Here is a 15,464-nt window from a genome sequence, read left to right as displayed (position 1 = left end):
TATGTAACACTTTTTTCTCTTGTGATTTAATAAACACATTTAAATTATAATTATTATTTATATTATATACAATACATAGTTATGTTATTGATTCGAAAAAACACACGTTTTCAATACTCAAAATATAAAGATAAATGTGTAAATAAATCTATTAATACCTCGCTGTTCGAAGTGGGATCCCAGTCAAAATAGACTATATATAGACTTAGACTTATGCAAGGATTATATATTACAAAAAATAGGCGTAACTTCGATTTCAAGAGATATCTTTAATGTCATTTCGTGCCGAAGAATTTTGGTATCTACTAGTTAAAATAATGTCTTTCGACTCATAGTATGCCTTTACTATAACTATCCATATTTAAATATAAAGACAGTATGATAATAAATGTCAGTCTGGGACGTAGTTAGCTACATATATATAGCAAAACTTTATATGAGGTATATGTTGTTTACAACGTGTACAAACGCGACAGCACACATTGATGGATGACGTGTTGAAAGATAAGTTTCGATATTATTTATTAATAAATCATAATTTTTAAATAACTGAAATACGAAAAAATGCGAAAAAGAAACGAAAAAAAACGATAACGTATCGGATGCGGTGCGTATATTAGCGGGAGCGGTCTCTTCGCGAGATACGGATTTTAATTATTTGTATCGGTAATCGAAGAGCGTTATTATAAGTTATTTATGAATGACTGAATATTTTTAATTCACTGAGCAAATTATATCAAAATAAATCACAATACAAGTAATATAATTACACCATAATACTACAATTGTAAGTAATGATAAATACATACATACTACATTAGGAAATATTCTGAATGACTATCAATTTTAGAGATTATTTCATGAATATTCAACGTGATCTTATCGATCCGCCCACATTGTCATTCATATTAGCACAATAAGACGAAAATTATTATCATAAATTATTTTTCGTGGTAATCAGAGGCATCGCGCTGAAAATGCGTTAGTCTATATGCTTTTTAAATAAAATGAATACAACGAGTTCGATGACTGAACGTGTGTTATGAAACGGTATTGTACGCAAGAGTCTCGCCGTGCGGGGGGGTCTTTGTATTAAGGGTGATCTGATAGTCGCGCACGCAGTATACTCCTCAGTTCCGCATCGGAACCAAAGATCAGATGTCGAGGCGTGTGCGCCGACTTCGCGTTGCATAACAAAAGATCGTCTCGTGACAACAACGTTATCGCTCAGTACCAAAAGAGATGCCTTCGCGTTATAACCTCGTTACTTTAACGAAAATGTGTAGTTTACTTCGATAACTCCATTAGCGTTAACGAAAAACATGTGAGTGCGCGAATGGGCGATGGCAAATTACTTTAGATGGAAAAAGGGCAAGCGAGATGAGGACGTGTTTTATTCAGAAAAACCGCGTAGTCGTTCCCTAGACCCGCGTTCTTTAGAGTTAAGTGGCGTTAGGCTCGTAGCGCATTATCACCAACAACAACAGGAACAGCAAGCCCACCAGTCGCAACAGGTACAACAGAAAATGACGAGTGTAGTAGTAGCTTTATTCACAAAGAAATTCTGATTGTCTTAATAACATGATTTTAAAATAATATCTGAATCCTTCGTAGCGATTTTTTGTGCGTGTATTGCTTTGTGCGTATGTGCTTGTGATTGGCCTTTCTTTATAATACAATTTGATTTACGCATTTTATTTTAAAAATGGCACTTATGTTATTTAATTTAAACATTGCGCGAAGTATAGGATAAAATTAAACACATATTAAAATTGCAACTAGACCATAAATTTTTTGGATCAAATTAGTTATTGCGAGGTTACGTTTATATATCATATCAAAAGTGTCGTGTTTTATCATTAATAGTATAAAACAGGTTGAAATAATTTATTAATATTACGGTGATATCATATTATTGACATACCTAACGATACTACTCAATAGCGTAATTAGGTTAATAAGTATTTAGCAATTAATTGATGCATAGAAAATGAATACCTACTTTAAATTTAGAATATAAAAAACATATTTATTATACTTTTCATATCACTGTTTTTTTCCATAGATTAATAGTACCTACTTTAAAATCATCAAGCATTACTACAGTTCGAAATGAGTTTTTTACCAAAAGGATTTGACAAGAATTTTAGATTATTTTTTTGTTTGTACAATTATTATATTATTATATTGTTTATGAATTCCGCACAATAAGCAGTAGTTCAATCCAAGCATTTTTGTCAGCTGTATATGGATACTAAGTAACAGATTTTACTAAATGGATTTTACTGAAGATTGTTTAGTGGCAAAAATATTTGTAATAAAGAAAATTTTATTTCTAGTATTAAACATTTTATTCTAGTATTAAACATACATTGTACAATATTTAAAACGTAGTTGCTGGATGACGAAAAAATGCCATCGCTATTGAAATCTTGAGTGCTATCACTATTCAATGTTATCACAGTATGAAAGAATCAAAATGAAGGAAGTATATTATCTTATTTTTAAGTTATCTTGATGGATGAATGAGCCCAGGATTTTGCTTATCAATCTAAAATAACCTCTGAAGTCGGAGAATTTTCTAAATATCGACTACTTTTTAAACTTATAGAATAAAATATTATACACTAGCGAACCGCGCCGGCTTCGCACGGGTGCAATGCTAATACTTAATATACTACGGATTATTTCGTTTCGTTACTATATTGTCCATGTATTATGTACAAAATTCTCCTAAATCAATTTATCTACAAAAAAACGCATCAAAATCCGCTGTGTAATTTGAAAGATCTAAGCATACATAGAGAGAGACAGCGGTAAGCGGCTTTTTTTTATACTATGTAATGAAATGATACAGAATATTCAATTATGCGATTAAATTATATTTCGAAATTTAATAATTTTAAAACATTGGTAATTTGAGATATTGGTTAACAGATTGACTTAAATTAATCCTTAGTAATACTTCAAAGGCGAAAATTTCTATGTATGGATGATTTTTGCTCTTTCTCACAAAACCAGCTGGATTTTATTGAAACTTTACAGTAATGTAGCCTCTACGTTAGAATAATACACGGGCTATAATTTAGAAACATTGTGTCAATAGTACCTGACAAATAATCACTAAAATGTGAGCGAAGCCACGGGCGAAAACTAGTGACATATAATATTATTGTCTTGTGAAGTATTTTGTTTCTTTTCCTATATTATCTTGCAATGTATTTTTTTATATCTATTGTGTAATTCTAAAATCTTTATCTCAGTATGAAAGTTAATTCGATTCTCATTCTTGTTGCTGTAAATTTATTGCCGTTTACTTTAAAATTTTTATTTGTCGAATACATTCGAATATCAAAAATCGTATTAAAACCTTTTTCTAATTTAACCTCCATGTATAAAAAGAAAAACAGTTCATAAAAACATGAAACGTGTGTTTATTAAAGCCTTGATTCGTCTGTTAGGAGTGATAGAACGAGTTTTATTCTTATTTTATGGCATTGCTTTACAAGTACTTGTATGGACACTCAATGCGAGACTTCTGTTGTCTAGTTTTCCATGTGCAACAATGCTATGTGCAGCCATTGTAATACAATGGTAGTTATATTGCATATTTGTCATAACATATGTACACATTATATTAATAGGTTAAGTATACTCGAAGCAAGGCCTTCGGTAAAGATTAGCATACTGTCACGTTTGTTTTAAGTTCATTATCTAAAGTAATTAGGTGTATTCATCCTCATATATGCTATAACAATATAACAACATTGTGTACCTTATCAATTTATTGTTGTTTGTGTTTTTGAATGTAAAACTTATGAAAAATCAAAGTAACTTCCGCTTTCATTAAACTAGTATTTTAGTATATTATTTATTGTAAGTGTAAGAAGGTACATTGCTTATCTTTGCAATTTCATAGGAGTCACAGCAGGTTTTCCTAATTATCCATCTATAGGTTCTATAAAATAAATTATGCTCATGTACTTACCATTTTTAGTATAGTGAGGTAGGTAAAGAGAGGGACATTACCTACATTAACGTACTGAACGTTGTGAACGGGTTATATAGTTGTAGACAACGCTTTCTTTGTCTACATTTTTGTCAAATGTTATTTAGATGGTGGTAGGGCTTTGTGCAAGCCCGTCTGGGTAGGTACCACCTACTCATCAGTTATTCTACCGCCAAATAACAGTACTCAGTATTGTTGTGTTCCGGTTTGAAGGGTGAGTGAGCCAGTGTAACTACAGGCACAAGGGACGTAACATCTTAGTTCCCAAGGTTGGTGGCACATTGACGATGTAAGGAATAGTTAATATTTCTTACAGCGTCATTGTCTATGGGTGATGGTGACCACTTACCATCAGGTGGCCCATATGATCGTCCGCCAATCTATACCATTAATTTTTTATAAGATGGCATTATTTATTAATATGTTTGTACATGTATCCGATTTTATTGATAGAAAAATCGACTCAATCCTTATAAAGCTACTATATAAACTGCGCGGTTTTGTTTTCGCATTTCTGTGGAAATCGTAATAATATGCACGTACACGCTCTCGCGATGTACTCGCTATTTTTTATTTAAAATTCGTCGGTTTTAAAAGCCATGTAATTTGAGACACCGTTGATGCCTTAATGCCGTTAAATGAAAAAATCATACGATGTGTTTTAGCCGTGAGGTTTAAGCCTAAAAGAATGATAAACAAGTATTTTCGGTCGTGTCTCTTTAATTATATTTTAATAGTTTTTGATTGCTTTCTAATAAATACGTAAGATCGCAAACTATACACAAATTAAAATGTGTTTCAATATGTGTCAAATAAAAAGTAAAGCATACAATGTTATGGTATTAATATAATCCGTTTATATTATATATCATATTTTTACGTAATTAAGGAAAATATAAATAGATAAATATTTTTTATTTATCAGCGTGGTGAAATAATCTTTAAACATTTTCTATACATTTGTACCTACGTGTAAATTAATAAATCGAAACAGATCGCAATAATCCGTCACAAGTAGGTTAAAAAAATGTATATAAATTGTAGAACGTAAATGAAGAAATCTTATCATAATTCTTGTGTCACGACGCACCGTCGATTTATCGCAAAAAGACATAAATTCAACCCTTTTTTCAAGATGGCGACGTACCCGTACTAACATAGGAAATCGAGGTCGACAATTTCAAGTTAAAATTTTCTAAGACCTTCTGTAATATAATACATATATTCAAAAATATTATTTTTGAATATAATGATTGAAATAAAAACTTTTCAGTTTATTATGCATGATATTTTCCAGAAATGAATTAAATGATTTCAGTTTTATTAAAAGTTGTCAGTTAAAGTAAAAACTTTCTTTACAATAATAAATTTGCGTATATTATATATTGCATATATTATAATATTCAAATGAAAAGTCTAAACAACCCCGATCATATGACAGAAAAATAAAATATCTCACAAAGTTTTTGCGTTGGTTTTAAATTTTATTTTTCTAGATAATATGAAAATAAATATAACATAAAAAACACGATTAAACACGTAGAAATATTGTTTACGTATGTTGTCATGTATAGCTTAACATTACCTATATAAATACATACCCAATGTTGTCTGTTCAACAAAATTTGATGGCCAATATTTTTTATATGCTTAATTTGTATGGGCATCTTATACGGACAAGCATCTTGAGGATGCATATCGTGCAGATATATATAACTCAAAGGTGACTGACTGACTGACATAGTCATCTATCAACACATAGCTCAAACTACTGGATGGATCGGGCCGAAATTGTGTTATGACGTAGGCATCCACTAAGAAAGCATTTTGAGCCATTCTATCAAGATCCCACGAAAGATGAACCACAAATAGGGTTTACACAGAGGTCTGAAATTAACGTAATGTTATATTCCACGCGGGCAAAGCCATGGGCAACAGCTACTTATGCATATTTTGCATGAGTGTAGCAAAGAGATGCAGAGAACTTATAAAGATTCTGCGAAAGATTGAAATCGATTTCGATTGAGGTAATTGCGTATTTCCGTATAAATTGTGTCAAACCAATCGTATTGCTTTGCGAGTTATCTCGACTCAGAGTAATGCCTCAAGGACAAGCGAATTAATTAAGAAAAATGTGTAACCACATGTTAATTTGATATCAGTTTGTTACACGTGAGTTATGATTTTGTTAAAAAATTCAGGGGCTTTTTTGTTTGAACTATAGACTAATTGATATTTGAAATAAAATCAAGTATCTACATTCTACATGCTAGTAAAATCAGTCCAGCCTTGAGATAAGTCGGAACAGACAGAACGACAAACAAACGCAAAATTACAGAGATTGATTTTTTTATTATAAGTGGGTACCATATTAAACACCCTCTATTTTAATTATTTGCACAGCTTAAATTTACGATTAAATTAAAAATAACAGCACGTCGTACACGTGTAAACCGTTTAACTTAACTTATTTACTTATTTTTACGGTTCACGTCATAACGTCACCTGGATAGACATTTTATTAAACCACGGCGGGAGTGGCGTATGTATAGAGGTATGTATGCGATGTATAATGAAATTAGCGATAATCTGCACCGACGAAAAATATCGTATATGGAGAATAACATTTTTAATATCACGCAGCCAATATTATTTAATGTATTGCTAAATATAATAAGCTATAGGGATTTAAAGTTATATGGGAAAGGACAGTATTTATATAAGATGTAAAAAATCCTGTGATCTAATCCAACAAAATAATGTTGTAAGCAGAGTCGCGTTCAGATTTAGAATATTAAATTGTACTGAAATTTTTCTGTACCTTGTTACAGTTTTTCTTGTATAATCTTTCACTACATATTTTTCTCACATTTATATTTTGTAATTATTGTGTCTGTTAAAGAAGAAAGCTAAGACGCAGTACAAGATAATAAGACAATGATTTCGCTGATTTTGACTTATGTATAAATAAAATCAATTGTGTATTATACCTCTAAGTTATAAGCAAATGTATTGAAATAAGAACAGGATTTCGTCAAATTGCGTCATTCAGGTTTTCAATGTAATATTTACATTATCGAGTTTAAATATAAAATGAAAATTATTATATATTTCGAAGTCACGATAAAAGTTTGAAGATGTTTAGATACGCTTACAGCAATATTGCATTATGCTTACATCCATCATTAGATACGCTTTGTGATATTTCTATTGCGTAACTCTTGTGATCAAATCTTAGAGTAGGATTCTTACTGTGAAAACGCCAAGTTTTTTACTATGACCATGTTAATTTCTTTGTAGGTATTTAATTATAAACTACTACGTAGAGAATTGGTTTATAAAATTCAGCCTAAATAATTTTCATTTGAGCCAACATTGCAATATTAATAAGTGGCACGCAAAGACAATGCTATGACGTAAGTAATGAATAAACGAACTAATTAATAAATGTCCAATACGAAAATTCATTAATGATGTTCTTGAAATACGTGTAGCATTTGTTCTAATTGTGTTTGGTTTTGACAGTTGCTCATAATACTAACAGTTGCCACATGCGCCGCTCGTAAATGCTGGGTTACGGTCTCCTATCCTTGAGGTTCATGGAAATATATCAATGATAAAAAAAGAACATTCACTTTGTATTCACCTACTAGTTAGTGTCCAAACTTACTTTTACACGTAGTTATAATAGTTGAAGACAATACAGTTTTTAATTTTATAGTTTGAATTATTTTTGCTGGTTCATTCAAAAGTTTTAGAACAAAAGATTATAAAGAGAAAGATTCTGCGGTTTGATGAGAGTTGTACATAACAAAGGGTCTCTTGAATTTATTTCTATGCAAATAAAACGAAAAATTCAATGTTAAAGTACACATGTGAAAAACAAAAGAAACAGCTACTTTTTAAAAGAAATAAATTATTTTATGTTGTATTTCTATCCGAACATATATTATGGTTCATAATGGTTATTTTGTGAATTATATTTAAATATACATTTATATATATTTTTTTGCATACTAAAAATTATCAATTAATTCGATTTTTTTAATGTAACAATAAATGAAATGATAATAAAAAGATCTTATGATCTATTATTATTACTATATTATTATTTATATAATATGGAATAACTACCTTTAAAACACTTCGTATATAAAGGTAGTTATTCCATATTATATAAGTAGGCTCATGGTAGTTTCTTCTTGAGCATTTAATTAATAGAATTATTATATGATTATAGAGAATGCATCCACTCACCTCAATCTTGCTACTATTGAATTATATGTAGATAATAACAGCTAATATTGCTCCGATTAAAGGTAAGGGCCGCCTAATATGTGTCCAAGTTTAAGTGAATATTCCTATCGTATAGATATTGCCATTGATATTCGTTTTTGATATTGTAATCATTACATAGCATAAAACAAAGTCGTTCAACGCTCTCTGTCCCTATGTATGTTTAGATCTTAAAAATGACGCAAATGATTTTGATGTGTTTTTTCTTAAATAGATGGAGTGATTTGAGATAAAGGTTTTTGTATAGAATACGCGGACAATGTTATAAAGAAACGCTGATAATTTTAGAAGTATCTAATGTGATGTCGTAAATAAACAAATTAAGTAGTATGTTTACTATCAGCATTGCACCCGTTCGAAGCCGGGGCCAGCCGCTAGTAATAAATATATAAACTATTTTGTTGCCTTTTAAAGAACTCTTGAAAACATTTACAAAATTCAGTTCGCAAATAATTGATAAACTTGTGTAACCATCTGCTATAATGGATAAGCCAATGAGGCAACCAATCAGAGAGAAAAGAGACAAACGACTCGTATAAAAATACATATTTTCTGTTAATACAATCTTAGAATCGGTTCTTTCAACCCAACTTAACGAAGGTCTCATTAAACCTTAATAATTACCTATAATATTCAATAAATATAATAAAGCATTTAAAAATGGTGAAATGATTTTTAGTTTTTTACAATATATTTAAAACTACTACTCGAAATTATTTTGTTTTTTTAACTATAAATGTTATGAAAATTCAAATAAGGACAGTAAAAATGTAGGCTAAATAAAGCCAAAGCAACTATATTTTATTGAATAGACATTCTTCAGATTCCTTATTTTTTTCAAGTCGTTTTACAATTGATAAAATTTAAACAAAATTTAAAACCTTTATCATATTTATATTTATACACTATTGTTAATGAAAGTTCAATGTCCGATTGATATGGATCTTTGTAAAATTATCATGATAATACGGCTCAGATTGTTACAAGCCGAGCAGACATAATAAAATTGTTCTAACATTTGTTAGTATGGCTATTGTATCGAGGCTACGCGATATCTTCTAACACCTTCAGTAATTAATCTGTAGTTCTTACGACATTCCTTTCTATTGATTGTTAGAGCAGAAAAAAATACTATAATCAGACTTTTGAAGTTAACCTTGACATTTTCATACTTTTCTTCTTCTGAGGCTTAAAACTTCAAGGAGGGAATAAAAAGATATAAACAATAGGCTATTTGACAATGCGAAAAATAAATTGTGAATTATTGTAATCAGTGTATATTATGAGTTTAAAAATGGTTATTTACTAACAAAAGTTGAAAATAATACTTAATTTATTCAAAAATCAATAAATAAAAATGCATGTTTTCAAACGTTTGTCACGTGACACAAAACGCTCCTGATTGGCCGGGCTTATAATTAAGTCACTTTCTTGTAAACCTTGCTTTTCTACTATATGTACCACAGATTAAATTACAGCAAAGTGACGTCACCGACCCCTTTGCAGAGCCATATTGTCCAAGTAGTGTTTTCGCGCGTTATTTAAATATGGAATTTTTAATATGATATTTTTCGACAAATATGTACTACAAATAAAAAAATCAACTTTTGCTGGGTTCCTTAATCTCTACTAAATAATATAAAATGGATTTTAAAAACCAGTCAAATAGCCTATTATTAAGATTCGCTTATTAATAAAACAATTGTTTATTAAATTGATTGACGTCATAGCGAACATTTCGATATTCTATTTTTAAATATGAAAGTAAAGGAATTATGAATAGTATCAGCGTTATATTTAATAAAATGAAAATAATATTATATTTTTCAATAAACGATATCGAAACAAATTGAGAGACGGCGCGGGCCGCCTACATTTTATAGTACAACAGAATGGTTATTCATTTTAAGAAGTTCAAGTAAATAAGACTTCCTTCCTTTTATTAACGAATAGAGTGCAATTGATTATATAGGTAACGTTAAAGGGTACATTAATCCTTAATATAATAGTAGTGGCCATCCCGTGAAACATCGCATTTATTCAGAAGAAAATTTGAACATAACAAGTTTTGTGTTGATTTCATTTCTTTGAATACTGCAAGTTACTCATCTTATATATTATCATATTAAAAAAAAAACAAGCTTATTAAATTAATATATAATGCCAAATATTTAATTTGTTGATTAGTTAATTTAGAATAGAAGTTTGTCGATATCAATTTACTGATACTTTGATTAAGTTTTTCAATTTTTTTTTCTTATACGGCCGCAGAACTGCTTTCTAGCTGGCCAGTAATTTTCGCTCTCTAAAATTAATTATTTGTGGGTGATTACTCTTAACAATCCTCTTTATTTTTTGGACTGTTTGAAATAAGACCATAACCGATTTTTTTTATGTAGTTATCGTTCCGTAATCACTGAGACAAAAATAGGCAACGCAAAAATTTGGACTGAGAGGGTTTTTAACTCGTACCTTAATTGGGCGTGACCTTGAGATATTAAAATTTTCACTAAAGGTATATAGGGTTTTATTCTATTCAAAATAGTTTTGATGGAATAATAATAATTTAAAATTGAAATCGACTTGATTTATTGTCACGATGATTAGTTATACACGATCGTTTAGCGAACTTATGTAAAGGTATCTAGTAATCGCACATTAGTGCTACTTAATTTTGTAACGTTCTGTTATAATGTGTGGAATTTGTGTACGACGATTCATGATTGTATATATTTATATACACTTATGTTGTAATAAATAACAAAAAATATTCCGAGTATTTACCTCATTAACCTAGCTTTACCTGTCCCATTCAAGTGTGAAAAAATGTTTCGTATGTTTTCCACGAAATAAAAAAGGCGACGTCCATACAAGAATTTGAATAGAATTCGTTCCGTTGGAGTGTGATTTAAAAACGAACATCCGCACACAAAACTTTGGCACTTATAAGATTACAAGTATTTATAATGCAATAAATCCTTATACTGTTGACTCGATGACACGTAGGTAGGTATAAATACATATATTAAAATGTCGTTTTCATATCATATTTATTATCAACTAACTATTATTTTTTATTCCTTGTAACCATTATTTACATTCTTAAATCATCGTAAGTGACGTTGGAGAAATAATATGTTTAGTTACTTGTCGTTTAGTGTTTTTTTTTATCATTTTATTATATGTTAGTCGTCAGGACATATATTTGAGTACCTATTTAATTTTAAGTTGTATTTCGCACAATTATTTAAATACAAATATTTTTTATTCATTGTTCACGGTTATAATTTATGTATAATTTATGTGGGTAACGCGTTTCAATAGATTGATAAATTGCACATGTACAATTTCATGCTAAGATTTTTTTGTTTTATCATCATTGTCATATCACCACCAGCTTTTTTGTTTTTTTTTCTCTTGATTTATTTTATCGTTTTATATCATTTCAGAGGGCGATAGCTCAGCAACACCATTATGCTTCAGGTAAGTCATCAAAGCACTATATTTTTTTTGGCACGTATTACATAGTTATACATATTTTTTTATTTCGCTTACCATTTACTCAAAAAAATATCGGAGTTGTTACTTTGGAAAACCAGATGGAATATAAAACAAACGATGTTTATTATAAGAGTTTAGAAATATAGGGCTAAGCATATGTTAAATTTGCAAAATATTCACGTATTTGTGACTGTCTTCAGTCAAAGTAGCTAAGCCAACTTTGAAGCAATTACTATCGTACATTATTGCAATGACATTGCTATCTTTATCGTCCAACGTGATCAGTATGGAATCAGGCGCTAGACTAATCGGCTTTATGTGCGTTAAAAAACGAGATTTATTAAATACCCATTTATGTTTGAATCCAAACTACGAATTATTACTTTATTAAACGTGTCCTTCGACTTAAGACTAAACTGATATTATAATTTTATGGATCCATTACGATTTTATTTTTCATATTACCCTTTCTATGTAAGAATGTTATCGCGTTCGTGAAATTAATTATATAAAACATTTATTATTAGTTTTAAGAGCTGATTGGTTCACTGATTAGAACATGAATGTTAAATTGAATCTGCGATTAGAATTCCTTAGGTAGTCAAGATTCACTGAGTTTCCATGTGTTTAATTTTGTTTATATGGTAAATCGGCGTGATCGGCGCTAAAGGAAAACATGCGTGAGAAAACCTGCCATACGTGTATCCACGAAATCACTTCAGTGCAGCTTTATGAAATAAGTTTCAAATGCTATTAACCAAATGTGGTATATTGACGGTATTTTTTATTAAAATAACGTTACTGTCGATTAGTCATAGAAACAGCATCCAAATCTTAAAAATTGCATACTTTTTTTTAGTTAGAACACAAAAACTATAGTGTGACTTTTTGATTCCTGTCTTAAGCCGAAGCCGATTAATCGGCTTTCGCTACAAACTTCGGCCGAAGTCGAAGAGGTGAATTTATACGTTGTTACTATACTTACCTTATTTAAATTAAATTACCTTATTTTAGATTACCTTATTTTATGACTCATAATAATGCCAATTCCCATGTTTCTTTACATAAAATTTTCCAATATTAAAGATCAATGAACGGGTATAATATTGGCATGCAAGGATCATCGATGACTTTCGAAACATTGCTTACCATAGATCACGCTTAACTATTAATTAAATAATATCAACATGTTAGAGAGTAATTTTACGGGATTTATTTTTATGGGATTACATAGGAACAACAGCTTCAGCTGAAATTTCGGCGCATTTTGTCAAAGCTAAATGTGGCGGAAGCCAAAGTATACTTGGTGGTAGGTCTGGGTAGGTACCACCCACTCATCAGTTATTCTACCGCCAAATAACAGTACTTAGTATTGTTGTGTTCCGGTATGAAGGATGAGTGAGCCAGTGTAACTACAGGCACAAGAGACATAACATCTTAGTTCCCAAGGTTGGTGGCACATTGACGATGTAAGGAATAGTTAATATTTCTTACAGCGTCATTGTCTATGGGCGATGGTGACCACTTACCATCAGGTGGCCCATATACTCGTCCGCTAATCTATACCATAAAAAAAGTCTCGGATACTACTTTTTAGTAATCATATTAATTACGACAGAGATTTGCTGAAATGAATAATTAAAGTATACTGAGACTTAGCTCTAATGTAATGACCTAAACTGAAGCTATCGTTAATTGTTTTTAATATTTCTACATTTGGCATTGTCTTTATTATATAAAGTAAGTTGATTCGAAAGTAGGTTATTATTTATATATAACCTTATTTTGTTACGAAAAGTTGATTTAGTTTACACGAATCTATTGTGTGTATTTGTTCATGTAGTAAGTAAATTTTATTGCACTTCACAGTCTACGTACTAATAATGTATTTATTCCATACTCGAGCGTTCGATGTCAAAGGTTAGCTTCATATAGACGTCCTGCAGACGTTAATCTACACATTAATAGCTATCTCGTGTTTCTTTACACAACTTGTTGCGCGTAAATTTACATAATGCAGCAGTTACTAACAATAGTTCTTATAAATAGTATTCCTTATGGTTATTTATATACTTAGAGTAAATATTAAGGCAACACAAATAAAAAAAAATTGATTGCAAGTGCAACTTGCTAAATTTCCACTACTGACTTAATTGACAACTGACTAGTCATAAGCCAGGTGTTAGTCAGGGTCCCTCTTCTTTAGAGAGAAGGTCTGGTGCTTATTCAAAAAGCTGTTCGAATGTGGGTTGTTAGATGGACACAGTAGTTTTTCGTGTGACATCTACTGGTTTTCTCAGGCTTCTTGTGATGTCTTTACGAACACAATATGAATGTTGAAATAAATTGAACACATAAATTTTAGTGACGATTGAACCCATAATCTTGTCCCATATATGAGTACAATATATGTTTAGTTTTAGTTATCTGAAACAAAGTAATTCTATGGTAGGAGGTTAGCTGTAGACCCGCGTAGTCCTGATATCTCCGACAGCCAATTTGTTTTGTTTTAGTTAATAATTGATGTAACACACCTTAATTTAATGGTTTTAAATCTTATTGCCTGACGTTCCTTCAAACAAACGAGAGGCCTGTTTATTTTTTTTTATCAAATGTCATTTAAAGCCCAACAGTCGGAGGACTCTAAAATTGGATATCGAATTTCGAATTTAAATCGGAGAAGAAAATATATTCCCTTTTACAGCTACTATTTTGTGATTTTGATGGTAGGAGGGATACAAAAGCTTGGTGTGTTCAAAAGATATAGTGATATATTTTTTCACAATTTCAAATAAACCTGAAATCCATTGTGACTGGCTCGGTGTTAATATTTTTTATACTTAATTGCGTATAGCTAGCTAAGCATATTATTATCATGTTTCTATAAGTGTAAGTTTACTTCAAAATTTAGGTAGGCTTATAGACATTTATTCTCAAAAAGACAAAAGCTTACATGGGAATACACAGAAAAAGTAAGGTAACATTTGTGCTCGTCTTAAAATAACTAGCTATTCAACGCATTAGTTTGTTATTGTTCAAATAAAGGTACATACAATTATTGTTGTTTAGATATACCTCGGTTATTATGAAAGTAATTTCATATATAATAATGAAAATTTTCGAACAGTTATGTTTCTAATTGCTTATTACTACATATTTGTGCTTACCTGCTACAAACCGGCTATGTTTACCTACAAGTTATGTTGTGCCATTAATTACACAGTTTCACTCACCCTTTACACTACTGAAAGTCAGATATACAAATAATTATTTTATGACAGTAGAATGGTCAGTGGGTGGGTGACCCACCCAGAGGGCCCAACACAATCTCAGCCATCGATGAATTCCTAAAAATATCACAGTGTTGTATTCGTTTGAAATATGTGTTCAAAGAAATGGCTGAATTAGTTTTATTTTCATTTTTGCTTTTAAGGCAGGTGGATTAAAATCCATTAACTATTTTAAGGTAATAATAATGAATATCGAGTAACATGTAATAATTTTATTTATTAAAAAAATACATTGTCTTTAATTATCATATTCATACCACTGCTTAACATATATACGTTAGTGAAATAATTGTGATTAATAATGACATGATTTTTTTTTGTGTTTTACTTAAAAAAATGAAACTGGTTATTATATGAGAGCGGGTTCA

At 30.3% G+C, this 15,464-nt stretch overlaps 1 protein-coding gene across 6 annotated transcripts in view; it reads left to right on the top strand.

Annotated features, from left to right (window-relative positions):
* Nucleotides 1–15,464, top strand: part of LOC124543216 — a 70,614-nt gene that overhangs the window by 15,323 nt on the left and 39,827 nt on the right. For all 6 annotated transcript variants that reach the window (XM_047121339.1, XM_047121342.1, XM_047121343.1 and 3 more), the window contains exon 8: nucleotides 11,755–11,788. In XM_047121339.1, coding sequence (XP_046977295.1) covers nucleotides 11,755–11,788 — 34 coding nt within the window. The remainder of the gene's footprint in view (nucleotides 1–11,754; nucleotides 11,789–15,464) is intronic.

The sequence above is a fragment of the Vanessa cardui genome, chromosome Z (genome assembly GCF_905220365.1).
Source record: "Vanessa cardui chromosome Z, ilVanCard2.1, whole genome shotgun sequence".
Taxonomy (NCBI): Eukaryota; Metazoa; Arthropoda; class Insecta; order Lepidoptera; family Nymphalidae; genus Vanessa; species Vanessa cardui.
The sequence above is the reverse complement of the archived record's forward strand: the minus strand, read 5'-3'. Positions and strand labels throughout refer to the sequence as shown.